Source organism: Purpureocillium lilacinum (genome assembly GCF_023168085.1).
Source record: "Purpureocillium lilacinum CBS 284.36 DNA, scaffold_3, whole genome shotgun sequence".
Taxonomy (NCBI): domain Eukaryota; kingdom Fungi; phylum Ascomycota; class Sordariomycetes; order Hypocreales; family Ophiocordycipitaceae; genus Purpureocillium; species Purpureocillium lilacinum.
In genome coordinates this window covers 4277759-4294566 of record NW_027072113.1, presented here as the reverse complement: position 1 = coordinate 4294566, position 16808 = coordinate 4277759, and the positions used below count along the sequence as shown (strand labels likewise).

The 16808-nt window shown below is 61.8% G+C and overlaps 4 protein-coding genes across 4 annotated transcripts; 2 read left to right on the top strand and 2 right to left on the bottom strand.

Annotated features, from left to right (window-relative positions):
* Nucleotides 1-987: 987 nt before the first annotated feature.
* On the top strand, nt 988-5149 carry PLICBS_004876 (uncharacterized protein; the record flags this gene model as incomplete). Its single annotated transcript, XM_018325745.1, has 2 exons — nt 988-3302; nt 3358-5149. 2 exons carry the CDS (start codon nt 988-990, stop codon nt 5147-5149), a joined length of 4107 nt encoding a protein of 1368 aa, XP_018175497.1.
* Nucleotides 5150-8039: 2890 nt separating this feature from the next.
* PLICBS_004875 (uncharacterized protein) lies at nt 8040-9212 on the top strand (the record flags this gene model as incomplete). Its single annotated transcript, XM_065600612.1, has 3 exons — nt 8040-8144; nt 8272-8920; nt 8977-9212. The coding sequence occupies 3 exons, from the start codon at nt 8040-8042 to the stop codon at nt 9210-9212; spliced, it is 990 nt and encodes a 329-aa protein (XP_065456684.1).
* Nucleotides 9213-10353: 1141 nt separating this feature from the next.
* PLICBS_004874 (uncharacterized protein) lies at nt 10354-12156 on the bottom strand (the record flags this gene model as incomplete). The annotated part of the gene is made up of 2 exons (XM_018325748.1): nt 10354-11284; nt 11342-12156. The coding sequence occupies 2 exons, from the start codon at nt 12154-12156 to the stop codon at nt 10354-10356; spliced, it is 1746 nt and encodes a 581-aa protein (XP_018175500.1).
* Nucleotides 12157-14666: 2510 nt separating this feature from the next.
* On the bottom strand, nt 14667-16674 carry PLICBS_004873 (uncharacterized protein; the record flags this gene model as incomplete). The annotated part of the gene is made up of 3 exons (XM_018325749.1): nt 14667-16245; nt 16301-16517; nt 16578-16674. 3 exons carry the CDS (start codon nt 16672-16674, stop codon nt 14667-14669), a joined length of 1893 nt encoding a protein of 630 aa, XP_018175501.1.
* Between the last annotated feature and the right edge of the window lie 134 nt (nt 16675-16808).

Here is a 16808-nt window from a genome sequence, read left to right as displayed (position 1 = left end):
GGTGCGGCTCCGTGGAGACCGAGACGGAGGGGGGGGGTTTTTGGCGTTGGAGCGTCTTCTTCTTTTCTTTCGGTTCATGGAAGTGGAAAGGGAGGGGGGTCATGCGTGGCACACACAACGGGGGGTATCATATAATTGCTAACCGGGGCCCTGCTTCGTGCCGCAGTACCTACTGTATTGTATCGTAATGTAATGTAATGTAATGTCATGCCATGCCATACCACGTACGCACCTGAAGTAAAGGTGTGTAATACACGGTGGGCTATGCGAAATGTATACAATGTCGCATCCGGCAAACTCGAGACGCAGATTCGACGACGACGACGACGACGACCACGTCGTCCACCCTGTGGAATATGTCGTGCAGCCGTCCCGAATTCTTCAGCCGGGGCGCGGCGGGCGCGCGGGTGGGGCGGCGTGGGGCGGGCACTCGGCCTCGGGGACGCTCTCCGTCGGTGCCCCGTCGGAGGCGGAAGCCCGGTCCGCTGCTGGGCCCCACCCGCCCAGCGCGCCCGTCGGTGCCCGTAGGCAGCCCTGGAGGTTAGGTTGCTCAGCGGTGCGCTGTGTATCCCCCCCAACACCCCCCGCGGGGTTGGTGGTGGTGGTGCCCCTCGCACCGCATTCCTTTTAGCGAGTCCAGTGAGAGCCCGGACAGTCCACAGCGCGAGGAGGCCACCCCGCCGGCGGCCTGAGTTAAGGTGCGGAACTGAATGCTCACTCACAGCGAGGGTGAGAGAGCCTGACGTCCGTCGGGTGCAAGTTCATAAAAGAGCCCCGGAGCGGCTCACCTCGTCGACCGGAAGCGGCCTCTTCATCTCGGCATTCCACTTCACCTTCACTCACCTCGCCCTCTCTCTCCTTCTTCCCCTCCATCGTACGACGCTGCCCTGCTCGCTTTGCCTTGCTACCGAGACGTTTCAGCTGAGCAACGGGCAACAAAGCGCAGCGCACAGCGCATCCCATCAAACCACAGCCCGCCCGCCCGCCATGACGGCCTCGTCGTCAACCACCCCGCCATCGTCGGCGGCGCGCCGCGGCGTGCGCATCGCCATCGACCGCGGCGGCACCTTCACCGACTGCGTGGGCGAGCACAACGGCGAGGAAATCATCATCAAGCTCCTCTCCGAGGACCCGGCCAACTACCGCGACGCGCCCCTCGAGGGCATCCGCCGCATCATGAGCCATTTCCTCGGCCGCGACATCCCCCGCGGCGAGGCCCTCGACACCTCCCACATCGACTCCATCCGCATGGGCACCACCGTCGCCACAAACGCCCTGCTCGAACGCAAGGGCGAGAAGATCGCCATGGTCGTCACCCGCGGCTTCCGCGACTGCCTCGCCATCGGGAACCAGTCCCGCCCCAAGATCTTTGACCTGGCTATCCGGAAACCGGACGTGCTGTACGAGACTGTCGTGGAGATTGACGAGCGTGTCACGTTGGAGGACTACGCTGAGGACCCGGAGCGGACCGTCACGCCCGCGCAGGGTCAGGTCGGCACCCAGGAGGCTGGTGGGAAGGACCTCGTGCGCGGCATGTCTGGCGAGACGGTCCGCGTCCTCAAGCGCGCCGACGACGACGACATCCGGCGCAGGCTCAAGGAGGTCTACGACCAGGGCATCCGCAGCGTCGCCGTCTGCCTCATGCACGGCTACACCTTCCCAGACCACGAGGCGCAGGTCGGCAGGATAGCGAGGGAGGTCGGCTTCAAACACATCTCGCTCAGCCACGAGCTCATGCCCATGGTGAAGCTCGTCCCGCGAGCCACGTCAGTATGCGCTGATGCTTACCTGACCCCGGCCATCCGGAGGTACATTGACGGCTTCCAAGATGGCTTCGAGGGCGGCCTCGGCACGCACAGCGTCAAGACGGAGGCGGGTCCCAAGGGCGCCCGCTGCGAGTTCATGCAGAGCGACGGCGGGCTCGTCGATGTCGACAAGTTCACGGGCCTCAAGGCCATCCTTTCGGGCCCCGCCGGCGGCGTCGTCGGCTACGCCATCACCTCGTACGACGAGGAGACCAAGGTTCCCGTTATTGGGTTCGACATGGGCGGCACGAGCACCGACGTGTCGCGGTACGGCGACGGGCGCTACGAGCACGTCTTCGAGACGACGACTGCTGGCGTCACGATCCAGTCCCCTCAGCTGGACATCAACACCGTCGCAGCTGGCGGCGGCTCGCGCCTCTTCTTCCGCAACGGCCTCTTCGCCGTCGGCCCCGAGTCTGCCGGCGCGCACCCGGGCCCCGCCTGCTACCGGAAAGGCGGCCCCGCGACCGTCACCGACGCGAACTTGTACCTAGGCCGGCTGCTGCCCGAGTTCTTCCCCAAGATCTTCGGCAAGAACGAGGACGAGGGCCTGGACGCCGAGGCCAGCAAAAAGGTGCTCCAGGAGCTCACGGACCAGGTCAACAAGGAGACAGGCAAGAACCTGAGCGTGGACGAGGTCGCGTACGGCTTCCTGACCGTCGCCAACGAGACCATGACGCGGCCGATCCGGTCCATCACCGAGGCCAAGGGCCACGACTCCTCCAAGCACCGCCTCGCGACGTTTGGCGGCGCCGGCGGGCAGCACGCCGTGGCCATCGCCGACTCGCTCGGCATCCACCAGATCCTCATCCACCGCTACTCGTCGGTGCTGTCCGCCTACGGCATGGCCCTGGCCGACGTCGTCGACGAGCGCCAGGAGCCCGACTCGTCCGTCTGGGAGGACGGCGGCGCCGTCGTCGGCCAGCTGCAGAGCAAGATGGAGAAGCTCAAGGACGGCTCGCGCGCCGCCCTCAAGGACCAGGGCTTCAAGGACGACGAGATTGTCTTCCAGGAGTACCTCAACATGCGGTACCGCGGCACCGAGTCGGCCCTCATGATCGTCAAGCCCTCGCCCGAGGAGGCCGCGGAGCACTTTGGCGGCAAGGACTGGGAGTTTGGCAAGGCCTTTGTCAGGCACCACCGGTACGAGTTTGGCTTCACTCTGGACGAGAGGGACATTATTGTCGACGATGTGCGCGTGAGGGGCATCGGAAAGAGCTTCAGGCACAAGGATAAGACGGTGGATCAGCAGCTCAAGACGATAAAACGACAGGCCGTGGCGGACGGCAAGACGCATGGCACCAAAGAGGTCTACTTTGAAGGGGGACGGCACAAGACGCCCATATACAAGCTCGAGGACCTCGCGGTCGGAGACGTCCTGAACGGCCCTGCTATGCTGGCCGATGGGACCCAGACGATTGTCGTGACACCCAAGGCCAAGGCCCTCATCACCGAGACGCACGTCGTGCTGGACATCGAGCACGAGACCAAGAGCGAGTATGTTCCCCTCCCGATCCCCATTTCCACATCACGCCATTTCTGACAAAACTAGACCGCAAAACGGGGTACGCGAGGTCGATCCCATCATGCTGTCCATCTTCGGCCACCGCTTCATGGCCATCGCCGAGCAAATGGGCCGCGCCCTGCAAAAGACGAGCGTCAGTACAAACGTCAAGGAGCGCCTCGACTTCTCGTGCGCCATCTTCGACGCAAAGGGCGACCTCGTCGCCAACGCCCCGCATCTGCCGGTGCATCTCGGCTCCATGTCAACGTGCGTCAAGCGCCAGGCCGAGATCTGGAAGGGCAAGCTCGAGAAAGGCGACGTCATCATCGCGAACCACCCCGCGTACGGCGGCACGCATCTGCCGGATGTGACGCTCGTCATGCCTGCCTTTGACGACAAGGGCGACAAGATCCTCTTCTATGCCGCGTCGAGGGCGCACCACGCCGACATTGGCGGCATCACGGCCGGCAGCATGCCGCCCCACTCGAGGGAGCTGTTCCAGGAGGGCGCGTCCATCCGCAGCGAGAAGCTGGTCAGCGGCGGCAAGTTCAACGAGAAGCGTGTCGTCGAGCTATTTTACGACGAGCCGGCCAAGTACCCCGGCTGCAGCGGCACGCGTTGTCTGGCGGACAACATCAACGACCTCCGCGCCCAAGTCTCGGCCAACCAAAAGGGCATTTCCCTCATTGAGGGCCTCATCGAGGAGTATGGAGAGGAGACTGTCCAGTTCTACATGGTCAACATCCAGGACAACGCCGAGAAATCTGTGCGCCGGCTTCTCAAAGACGTTCACAAGCGGTTCGAGGGCAGAGATCTGTCGGCAATAGACCACATGGACGACGGCTCCCCTATCCAGCTCAAGATCCGTATCGATCCTGAAAACGGCAGCGCAGAGTTCGACTTTGAGGGCACTGGCCCGGAGGTGTATGGCAACATCAATGCGCCGCAGGCCATTACCTACAGCGCCATCATCTACTGCCTGCGATGCCTCGTGTCCGAGGATATCCCGCTGAACCAGGGGTGCCTAAAGCCGATCAACGTCAAGATCCCACCCAAGTCGATCTTGTCCCCGTCTCCGGGAGCCGCCGTGGTTGGCGGCAACGTCCTGACGAGCCAGCGCATCACGGACGTCATCTTCAAGGCGTTCCAGGCCTGCGCGGCTAGCCAAGGCTGCTGCAACAACCTGACGTTTGGCTTCGGTGGCAATCAGTCAGGGTCAGAGGCGGTCAAGGGCTTCGGATACTACGAAACGATTGCCGGTGGCAGCGGAGCTGGCCCAGACTGGGAGGGGACGTCGGGCGTGCACGTCCACATGACGAACACGCGCATCACCGACTCGGAGATCTTCGAGCGACGATACCCGGTCCTGCTGCGCGAGTTTTCCATCAGGGAGGGCTCCGGCGGCGCCGGTCAGCACCGGGGTGGCAACGGCGTCATCCGCGACATCGAGTTCCGCATCCCGCTCCAGGTGTCCATTCTCAGCGAACGCAGAGTTTATCACCCGTACGGGCTCAACGGGGGCGAGGACGGCGCATGCGGCCTGAATCTCTGGGTCCGCAATGTCGAAAAGTCCAACTGGGATAGGTCCCTAGCACAGTTCCACGACAACGGCGGCAAGGAGGACGACGGAGACAAGGAGTATGAGGAGCGGCAAATCAACCTGGGAGCCAAGAATAGCGCGGCGATGAAGGCTGGAGACCGTATCATTGTATGTACACCGGGCGGTGGAGGCTGGGGTCGGCGCGGCGAAGAGAGTGTGGCGAAGAGGCGGCTCGACCCTACAGAAGGCTGGCGTAAAGGAAGCGGAGCGGCGAGGGAAGAGGCGGCGCTGCAGGCATAGGGTAGCATTTACATAGACCTCAGTCTAAGTTAGAAGGACTGAAGACAAATTACCGGCTTGGATAAACCGACAGCGCGTTTCATGTCGCAAGGCTTAGTTGAAGCCACATGGCGGTGTAGATGGCCGCTGATGGGGGTTAGGGGGCCGGCCAAGCATAACCCGGGGAACAGATCTCATTCGATCCAGAGCCGTTGATTTAAGCGCCCAGTTAGGCTGTCCAAGGCATCCTTCAGCCCTACGAGGCAAATGCCGGGCTCCGCCACACTGTTCGCCGCTGGGGGTGGGTTGGCGGGTTTGGCCCCCAACACCAATGTCGATGAATCGTCTCTGTCGGGAGGCTCGCAGTCAAACGAAGCGGGACGCTGATTCGCATGCACCTGCGTTAGCCTTGCTCAGGGTCCTGTCAGGCCCCAGGGCGTACTGCATGAGCGCACATCGATGGCAACGAGACCCAGGGTCCAGGAACACGGTCCGGGGGCGACCAACGTGGTGATGCAGGGCGAGGCAGGGACAGGAACGCGGCAGTTTCAGTTGGCAAAGCGTTTGCCGAGCTGGGCGCCGACGCTGATTGTTGTACGCACATGATCGGGACAGCCCGACTTGTGGTGTGTGTGCCTTACGGGTGATGGGAACAGGGCCATTTGAGGCGGCGATCGACGTTCGGCGAACCTCAGCCTCAGCCGAATACAACTTTGACTCCCGTGAGTCTTTGGTTTTGAAGCTGTCTGACGGGTAGAAGGCCGAAGCTGAGGAATGTCATTGGCCGAGGATATAGTAGGTTGTCGCGTTGCTCCTCGTCTCTATTCCACCCACCTGCTGCCAGGGGTGACATCAGGTCCTGAGTATTACACGATGAGCTCGCATAGCGACAACGCACGCACGCGCGGTTGCATTCCCCGAGCCGTCGGCGCCCGGCAGCGCGGGGCCGGTGTAGAGCGCATGCGCGCACACTGGGGTGATACGAGGCGTGTCGCTCGGTCCTGCGTGAGACGGGCGGGAGCATCTAAGCGGGTGCGAGATGAACGAGGACCAAATACGTGCTGACCAAGCGTGTGCGCCGGAACGACAAGGCGAGCTCTCCGCGCCGATTCGTCGGCAGGTGATGACGGGCTGAAGAGCCGCGTCTTGAGCCGCGAGCCTGTTATCGCGTGCAGAAAGCCAGCGCGACATGCATGTGTGTCTCTCCTGCTCGGCTTTGGCCTTGGTACTGCAGTGAGTTAGCGCGCCTCGGGCCCCTCGCGCGCACCTGAGGGTGCGGAACAGTGTGTGGTCCCACGAGTGGGGGAGGGGGGCAAGATGGGGAGATGGAGCAAGGGGGAAAGAAAAGCCACATCGCGCGGTGCCCTGGCCCGTCCCTAGACCGACCGCTGGAGGCGCGCCACGGTGCTGTGTTGCGCCTAAGTCTGGATCGATGGCGGCGGCGGCCCCAGCTACCTAGTCTCGTTAGCGGGCGGGCCCCAACCAGGGGTGGAGGGCCCGTCCTGTCTTGTCTCGTTTCGAGCTGTCTTGCATCGCCTTGTCTTCATCGGCAGGAACAGCCGACCGCTTATCGAAGGTGGCGCTGCAAGGCAGGATAGGACGGCATGGATGGGGAGCAAGTTCGAGATCCCGAGGTCGCGATGGAGGCTGCAAGGCAAGGCAGTCGGACCAAGGCGTGGGCCGAGGGCACAGACGAGCCGGGAACGACGGGGGTGGTGGGACACGCATGGCATCGGGGTGGTGCGGCAGGTGCTGCAGCGGGTAGTGCAGGATATGGGCCGGGGTGTGGGTGTCTCCATATCCACGGGTGATTGCGAGTCTTGTGGTGGAGGAGGGAGAGGAGCAGCGGGAGGAGGAGGCGAGGCAAGGAAAAAGAGGAGCTGCCGAAGGCGAAGGCGGGAGGCTGCGGAGGACATACCTCAAGGAGACGACGAGGAGGAGACGTGTTGGCAGCTCGGTGGAGACACGGAGGGACGGCAAAGGAAGGAGCGACTGAATCACACGACGGGGAAGGAGCAACGAGCAAGGAGCAAGGAGCGAGAGAGGGCAGGAGAGACGGGCGTTGAAGGCAGGAGAGGGCAGGACCAGGTACCGGGCCAAACAGGTACCTCGGCCAGATGCGAAACGCGGCGAGAGCGGCATGTACAGCAACGTACTCTGCACTTTGATCGAGGATCAAGGTAAGGCAGCTACGGAATACAGCCAGGGCAAGCAACAGCACAGAACCAGGAAGAAGGAGCCGCCCGGCCTTGTCGACCTGCCCTGCGCCCGCCATGTCACGACATGACATGCCACGCCATGCCATGCCATGCCATGCTCGAACCGTTTTGCGCATTCGCCGGTAATTTGCTTAGTGCTGTCGAATGCAACGTCGAGTCGACGCGGCAGACATGGGGGCATGGGGGGGGAGGGACACCTTGACCGAGGGGGGTCCCTCCGTCCCTCGCCCCGCGGGCCGTTTTATATATAAATCTATACATGCTTGACGTTTGCTCGTCTCGTGGGCGTGTGTGTGTCTTGTTTCTCGGCCCGGAAGCACACGACTCTGTTTCTCTCACTCGCTCCCGCTCGATTTTCTGCTCGCCCTCTTTTTTTTTCTGCGTCGGCAGGCTTGCGAGCAGCAGCGAAAACAGCGCACGGCAGGCATCAACCATCGGGTCCTGAATTGCGATTGTTCCTCTGGTCGGTGCCGGCCAACGGACAGGCGCAGAAAAAAGAGAGTCGGGCGCGCGGACGGACAGAACAGACAGACGGGCAGACGCAGAAACACCTGGCACCATACCCGACGCTCGAGCGACACGACGGACAGAAGGACGGACGGGCAGACGGGCAGACGCAGCGCATCAACGACCAAAGGCACCATCCCTGGCAGTCTCCCCATGGTGCGCACCCGCCGCCGCGCCCCCCCGCCATGATGCGAATCGCCGTTGCTGGCGGAGGCGGCCTGGGATACCTGCTGGCGTCACAGCTCTCGCAGGCGGCAAACGCCTACAACGTCGTCGTGCTCTCCCGCTTTGTGCGTCTCCCTCCCCCGCCTCCCGGCCTTCCCCCTCCTCTGAGCCTCGAGGCGCCCCTGCAGCCCAACAGTTTTGTAGTTCGTATCGCTTGATGGCGCGTATGCGGGATTCACTGACCTCCACTAGGCCAGGCCCGAGTTCCAGCCTTTCGGCATCGCTGTCCAGGTAGTCGACTATGGCGACCTGGCGAGCCTCGCGTTTGCGCTGCAGGGCGTCGACCTGGTCCTGTCGACGGTGACGGGCCGCCCACAGATGAACCTCATCCAGGCCGCCGCGCGCAGCCGCGTGCGCACCTTTGTGCCCGCCGAGTTCGAGGGGAGCTTGTCTCGCCGGCCATCTTCGTCCTCGTCATCCTCATCTTCATCCGACTCCTCCCACTGCGCGCTTCCCACGGATCGCGCCTCAGCCAACTGCCTCGCCTTGCTGCGCCAGCTGGCCTCCCAGTCGCGGATGCGCTACACGGTCTTCTCGTGCGGCATGTTCATGGAGCGGCTGCATCCGTGCGGGCTGGGCTATTTCGAGGCCGGGCGGAACGCCGCCGCCGACCGCCCAGCCGACTTTCTCGTCGACATCTCGAGCGCGACCGCCGAGTACCCGGATCGCGATCCCAAGGGCCGCTCCGTCCGCGTTTGCATGTCGAGCATTTACGACGTGGCCCGCTTTGTCGTCGCCGCCGTCGATCTCGGCCCCGAGCGCTGGCCGCACGAGTTTACCATGCGCGGCGACCGCATGACGGTGCGCGAGCTCGTCGACACCTGCAGCATGGCCCGCAATGGTAGTCCAGCCTGTGTTCCCCCTTCCCTAGCCGACGTCTGACTGACGACGAGGCAGTCGTATTCAACCACCAGGTGCGCTCCGTGTCTGAGCTTCGCCAACTCGTCGCATACCACGCCCACAACGGCGACACGGACCGCGCCGCCTACTACCAGCGCCTGGTGGCCACGGCCCTTGGCCGTTACGATTTTAGCCGCGCCAACCTCAACGAGGCCATCGACCACAGCGACCACATTGAGATGCAGCCTCTGCGCCTGAACCAGTGGCTGGTCACTGTGTGCCAGTCGATGTGATGTTCGTGCTTAGTTCGGATAGGCATGCCCGGGCGGCGTACCGGGTTACAGGAACGGGTAACGAGACCAGGTAACAGGAGGGGAGAGGACACAAAGATGTGCAGGGAAACAAACGGCAACAAGTCATTCAACGGGGAGTTTACGGCTTTTAAAAAAAGGCATGAGAAAGCTTGATTTCAAGCCGGCGTTGTGGCGTATACGGATCTAACAACCTACTAACCTGTTTCTGCTTTGCTTTTGCTTTTCTGGATTTCCCCCTAAATACCCCCCATTTTATAGCACTTTCTTATTCTCGAATATCTGCAACAATGCAAACAAGTTCACAATTCTTCTTTGTGGGATAAAACATGAAATATGAGTTGTTCGTGCGGCGTGGCGTGAGGGTGGGCAAGCATGGGACCTTGCTGTTGGGCCGCGAGACGAGGCGCGTCAACGGCCCCGGGCCCCGGGGATCGAACCGGGGGAGGCCATGTTTGGGCGGGCTGAGGCTCTGCGAAGGGGGACCCCCTCCCGGCATCGACGTTCGTTGCATCGCCAGAGGTACATAAGCAGCCATGGGGGTTGGGGGGGCCGGGGGTCCGTTCGAACCCCCCAGAGGTGTATGTATATATAAGGTGTAAGGTAAGGGCTGGGGCGGCGGCGGGCAGGCTGAGCATCAGCATCAGCAGCAGCAGCAGCGGTAGTAGTAACAACCACTACCAGCAGCGACGGCGGCGACACTAATAATAAGCCCACCCTTCTGTTTCTTCCCCCCGGGCTGTCGTGTCGGTCCAATCTCACGTTAGCGAGACCATCTCACTTTGGCGTTCGATGCAACATGGAAGGTACCCGTCCTTCTAGATACGGCACGTCTAGATCGTGTTTTTCTAACTCGCCTTCGATCAGGGGGGTCGTATCTGGCGATGCCCGTCTGCGGCCCTATTTCTGCACGTACCCACGCACGCGTGTAAGCCAGCCCGCTCGCTTCCCCCAAGCTGTGAGGTGTTGAATATGCAGCTGCTGCTACTACCGCGGCGGCATCGCTGTATATGTATACCCTTTTGCTCCATATCACGTCGTGCTACTTCAGACCATGTGTTGAACAAACATGTGCCGCCGCCCTGCCTGCCCATCTGCCCGCAACGCGCAGCCGAACGGCGCTCTAGGCAGCAACCTGGGCCTCTGCCTCCTCGCCCTCCGGGTCGAACTCGTCACCGAACTCGGTCACGATCCAGAGGCAAAACTTTTCCCACTCGACCTGCCACTCCTTCATGCGCTGCGCCTTGAGGCCGCCCCCGACGCTCGCCTCACGCACGCCCTTGACCCAGGCCGCGGCGTCCTCGTCCTCGAACGCCGCCCAGCGGACGCTGTTCTCCGCCAGGCTGCCCAGGCCGGCGAGCCCGAGGTTGTCCCAGCCCTGCAGCGCCTGCCAGAAGTCGTGGGACATGCCGGCCGTGTCCTGGCCCAGCATGGCGGGGTCGTCGTTGCAGAGGCAGCAGGCAACGCCGCGGGCGAGCAGGGCGGGCAGCGGGTGCGCCGTGACGGAGCCGCACAGGCGCAGCACCTCGTTGGAGATGGGGCACGACTCGATGAGGATGCGCTTCTCCTTGACCATGTCGATGAGCAGCGGGTGCTTGAACAGGCTGAAGCCGTGCCCGATGCGCCGCGTGCCTAGCAGGATGGCATCGTACAGGTTCTGGTCGGTGCCCGAGCCGTCGCCGAGCGTCTCGCCCGCGTGGAAGAAGAAGGGGATGTTGACGCCTTCCTGCGAGCACTGCTTGCGGAACCAGAACAGCTCGGGGAGCAGGTCGACCAGCGGCCTGCCAAAGTCCTCCGGGCCGACGACATCGTAGCCGGCAATCAGGTGGGGAAACTCCATCTTCGTCGTGATGCAGTGGTCCATGTTTTCAATCATGGGTCTGGTCGACACGCTGCGCAGCGTCGTCCAGATGGTCGTGATGCCCCAGAAGCCCTGGCCCTCTGGGGAGGCCTTGAAGCGCTTGACCTCCTGCTCGATCACCTGGAACATGTGGCTGTAGTCCTGCTCGGGCGTCTCTTGCTGGTCTCGGCAGTAGTCGAGCGGCCAGGTGAATCTATGCACGGTTAGGAATCACGAGTGCAACACAAGCTCCTCTTGTCGGCCTACGTACCTCAGCTCAGCCCAGTTGACGCCATCCGCTTTGAGCAGCTTCATGAGCTGGCGCAGATATGAGCGGAACATGGGCTCATAGTGAATTATGGTGGCGACGACGACGAAGCACTTGGCAAACTTTTTCCAGATGGCGTCGATGCCGTGGTGTTGCTGGTGGCTGTCGTCGAGGGAGAGCGTGCAGCGGCTCTTGAGCCATTTGAGGAAGCCCGGGCGCCCTCCGTCGGGGAACTCGTCGGCTACTTTGGTAAGGCGGATGAAGGTGTTGGGAGAGTAGCCGCCGTCCCAGACGGAGCCCTCGGCGTTTTCCTTTGCGCGGTACCTGAAGTTGAGCGCGGCGGTCTCGCGGGCGTCCTTGGTGGTCAAGGGCTGGTCGCTGGCCATGTGCATGCCGGGTAGCTTCATGAGCTCGTCGAGCAGGTAGTCAAACTCGACCATGGCGTCCATGTGGGCGTGCAGGAGGCAGCCTTTGGGCATGGTGCGAACAATCTTCCACAGCCTGGTGCTCTCCATGCGCTCCTTGGCCATCATGAACATCATGCCCGGGAAGACGCACTGCTCGCTCGCCTGGGCCATGTCCTCCTCGACGTCCGGGGTCCAGACGGTGCGGTGCTCATGGTCGCGGATGCGGTCGACGATGGCGCAGGCCCGCCGGGCGATGGGCGACAGAGACTTGCGGAACGAGGCGTCGGAGCGCGTCGTCTTCTCCTGGTCGATGAGGTTGGCGCGGCCGGCGAGGTACTGCTGGACGAAGGGGTCCGTGGCGGAGGGAATGTCCTGGGAGATTTCCTCCCATACGTCATTGGGCATGGCCATGATGGGCGGCTGCTGTGGTACAGAGACACGACCGGGGGGGATGTGGGCGTGGGCGTGGGCGTGGCAGCGGACAGATTGGGGAGAGCCTGCAGGCAGGTTCACGCGAGCTCTGCACTTATATCGTCTCGCGGCTCGTCAGTGTCAGCCGTCGGACTCGGTCGGCGCCGTGCAGAAAGGATCTCGGCCCCAGGGTCCTCGGTCTGTTCCGCGGGTGCTATCACCGTGAAGGATTGCACGCGGGCGTCGTTGGGCGGGCTGAGAGAATCGTGAATTTGGTGGTCCCGTCGTCAATTGGAGGCGACGCATGCGCTTCCTCTGGCCTGAAGAGGTCAAGTATCCGCCTGGGCAAGCAATGACGACCAGGGGCGGACGCAAGAATGACTAACTTGCCGGGCGCCCAGGCTAGCCGCCCTGGAGCTGGAGATGGAGGGACGCTGGGGCGCAGATGGAGCGGGAGCGCACGGCGCGGCCAGTTGCGGCGTTCAGGGCATCAATCGGGCTCGAGGCCCACCGCCGGAGACGGCGAGGTGACGGGCCTGCGGTGCGGTGCCTGCGGCGCTGAGGCCACAATGCGGGGTGCCCATGGAGCTGCCCTACACGGGATGGATGCCCCAAACCTAGGCCCGTTCCTTCAGTGAATGGTGTGCACTAATAGTAGACCACCTGGGCACCTGGGCACCTCGGGCACCACCATGACCGCAACGCGGGCGGACATCATGATGGCCAGAGCCCAGAGTGTCGTCCCCGTGCGGCCCGTCACTACCGGTAATTCCCTCTGAATCTTCTCATCTTGATTCTCTCACCGACCGTCTCTCCCGCCACGTCGCAACTGTCATCCACGCCTTCTGGCGAGGCCAGTGATTCCTCTGCCTCCGCTCCTGCCAACCCACCGCAAACAGCAGTATCGCCCCGTTTCCAGGTCTCGCGCCTCGTTTCGCACCAGAGGTTCTGCAGGCTCATATCTTTAGGCGCTACTTCAATTTTTTTTTTTCAATTTCAAGTGTAGCATATTCGGTCCCGAGATAATCAAAGGACTCTTGCAAAGAAGATCCGCCCGACCTGGCTCTGCCATGGCCGATCGCCACCTCAATATCCCAGGCTCTAGCAGATCCCTTCGCATGAATTGGTGACGTAGTCGATCTTGAGTACTGCTCCCGGGGGCCACGTTTCTTTCCAAAATCTCCCGCAATGGACACGTCCGTCCCAGCCGCATCCAACCGAGGACGTGCTTAATTCCTCCCACAAAGCACCGACTAGCTCTTTGACCTCGGCGCCAGTAATGCGTGTTCCCTTGGGCCAATTCTCCAAGAACAGGCAGTTGCCGTTTGGCCCGAATGCATGCTGGAAGCAGGCGATATGCTGACCCGATTTAAAGACTGCCGTGTCCGAAAGCTTGGCCTTGACGTCGTCTGTTATAGCTCGGACCACGTGTCCGACACTTGGAGTTATAGTGTGGCATCGATTGCTGATGTTCTTGCAATCGGCATGGCGGGGGCTTTGACCCGTCGACACGGACGGCACGAGAAGAAGATCAGCCGAGGCGGACGGCACGAGAAGAGCAGCAATAGCATAGACAGGCCGCATCTCGTTGGGCTTGAAAAGGGTGTTGCCGTGTTGGGGCTGTAGCGATGCCGGATCGTAGTGATGCCGCACTCAAAATCCACGCCCCAGACCAGTCTTTTTATGCTCTCGCGCTTCACTTGGACAGGCCCGAGCGAACACCATGGAGACAGTTAAGCTTCTATCGCTGCATAAGATCAAAAATAGCTGAGATGGCGATGCGTCAACAGCTTGTATCGCCTGCACAGCAACCCCTCAGGAACTGAGTGGAGAGGGTGGTCATTGCTGGCGTTTCGTTTCGAAGAGACACCTCCTGGGCAACCCCAGCAACCCCAGCGCTTGCGTCCTCGAGCCTGTCGTGGCCGAAAGGTGCCCCGCGACGTGCTCTGCGACAGAAGCGAGCATCAGCGGCAGGCACGTGCCGTTCTCCTTGTCAAGGCGCAGGCACTGCAAAGCCCGCGCGTAAGGACGTCCATACATGTAATTGGCTTCGTTTTGACACTCGCCGAGGCGCCCATTCCATCGAAACATTACAGTACAATAGGGTGACACATTCCTCAGAACACAACAAGTATGCATCCGCGACAGAAGCCATCAGGAAAGCCTTCTAGTTTCGTTGCTGTATTCACGAACCTGGAATCAATGAATGCGCCAAATCGAGAGCAGTGTATGTAGATGTTGGCGCGTTGCGAGGACATTGAACGGGTGAGGGATCTGGACCCTTATACTTGCCTGGATTAGAGCAAAGCCGACTAGAGGGTCTAGGGCATTGCCAAGGACTGCACAATCGTTCAGTTCGTGGCCAAGGACCTCGAGAGAGCATGCCAGGGACTCAAGGGCTAGTTGCAGTTACGTAGTATGTAGAACGGTCAGGGGACAGAAATGGGATGACACATCCGACTGGACGTAGTAATCTGTAGATACTGCTATGCGTAGAGGACCGAAATGAATCACAGCTTTGCCGCAACTCCGTCCGTGCCATACACAATGGCCAGATCCTTGTCCAGTTCCTCCTTCGGACTGCCCCGCGTCCGCGCCACGCCAAACTTGCTTTCCAGGAAGCGATGCAAAATATCCGCAGTCGCTGCGTTGCCGTCCGTGGCGGCGTCAACATACAGCAGCACCGAGACCAGACTGTCGGCCACACCCCAGAGGAGCTCCCTGCCCTCTCCCATGAGATCTGCCTGCGGCTCGCCGAACCGCGCCTTGAGCTTGTTGAACTGCGACACGGGATCCCAGCCACTCGGCTTTGGCAGCTTGCCCTGGAACGCGCTCCCCTTCTTGATGACCTCCTCCAACGCCGCCAGGGAGTCGGCGCCGCCCTTGGGATGCTTGAGCGCCCTGACGAAGTCCGTGCACAGCACGTCAGTTGTGCCCTCCCAGATGGCTCCGACGCTCATGTCGCGGAATACGCGGCCGAGGTTCATGTACTCGGCCTCGGCGTTCCACAGGTAGCCCACGCCGCCGAGAGCCTCCATGCAGGCAAACATGAGCGGGATCGAAGCTTTGCAGACGTAGGCCTTGGTGAGTTGCGTCAGCACACGCAACAGCGGCTCAGCCAGCTTGGCATCGGGTGTGAGGGCAGCGAGGGCAGGCGTAGCGGGCTTGTCGCCGGGGTGCTCCGTGATTCCGAGAGTGTACGACGCGAAGAAACTGAGAAGCATCAGGCCGTGGTACTCTGCCGTCATCTTGGCCAGGGTTCGCATGTGCAGGGAGCTCTGAACCAGCCTGATGCGTGCGCCCTTTCCAGCTCCGATCTCTCGCACGAGCGTGTAAGCTCTCGCGACGCCCAGTCCACGGCCGATGCTGCCGACGGCGCTGATGGCCGAGTGGATTCTCGTCAAGTTGAGAATGGCGGTGATCTCGTGGATACCTCGGCCCTCTTGGCCGACGAGCCAGCCGCGCATGTCCTCCAGCACAAGCTCTGCGGTGGGAAGCGACTGCGTGCCAAACTTGCTCTTGAGGCGCGAAATCTGCACTCCGTTGAGGCACTCCCCGTCGGTAAGGGGCTGGCCCGTCATGGTTGTAGCCGTGGGATCGTGCTTTCGCATGGGAGCCATGAAGGCGGACAGTCCACTTTGGGTCTGTGCGAGCAGGACCGTCATGCGGGAGTCGGTTGCGCTGGAGAACCACTTGAAGCCGTTGATGCTCCAGGGTCCGAGCGGGAGTTGTTGCTGCTTGGACGCAAGGCCGACATTTCTGGGCTGATGAACGGCAGTCGTCTCAGTCCGGGAGACGTCGCTGCCTCCAGGTCGCTCCGTCATCCACTGGCCGCTAGTCCAGGCGACAGCTGGGTCTCGAGACGTAAGTCGCTTGTAGGCATCTTCAAACACCTTCCGCTGCTCAGACGACAGCTGAGCAGAGAGCTTGGGGTTCGAGAGGTGCTTCTTGAGCAGGCATGCGGCGCCATCCTGCATGGCAGAAGGGCAACCGACGTTGGCACAGGAAGCAACCCAGAGGTGCGAGCGGAGGAACTGAAGAGGCCGTGCGAACGCTCCATACGGAGTTTCGTAGCCAGTAGCCACCAATCTGGACATCCTGTTAGTGTTTTAAGGCACTCTAGGTCTTTCCGAGATAAGCCCACCCTTTGGTAATGCCAAAGTTCTGGAGTTCCCTCCATCCCTCGGTGCAGATCAACTCGCCAGCCCGCTGGCCAAAGACATCGCGCCCGCTGCCTCGAACGTACGGCTGATTACGTTCGGCATCGGTAACCCACGCAAAAATCTGGTCGGTGAGGACATCGTGGCCCAGGGCGGCAACGTCGGCCTCGCTCTTGGCCCTCACATTAGCGGGCAGGAAGACTAGCAGGAGATGTCAGCCCGTCAGCTTGTAAGTGCCTCCAGCCGGCGACGCCGACTCACACTTGAAGCATCGCTGGAACGAGGCATCGTCGTAAAACTGGTTCGGAAGGACCGGTTTCTTCTGAAAGAAGCCCTTGTCTGCGCCAGAGGATTCCATCGTGGCCTCGTATCAGGTCTCGGGATGAGGACTCGCGTTTCTGGTCTGACATCGCGGCGCCTGCTCGAGCACACCCATATGTACCGGTGGCTTCCCCATGGGCACTTGGAGCTAGCGGAGGGCGTTCCGCGCGT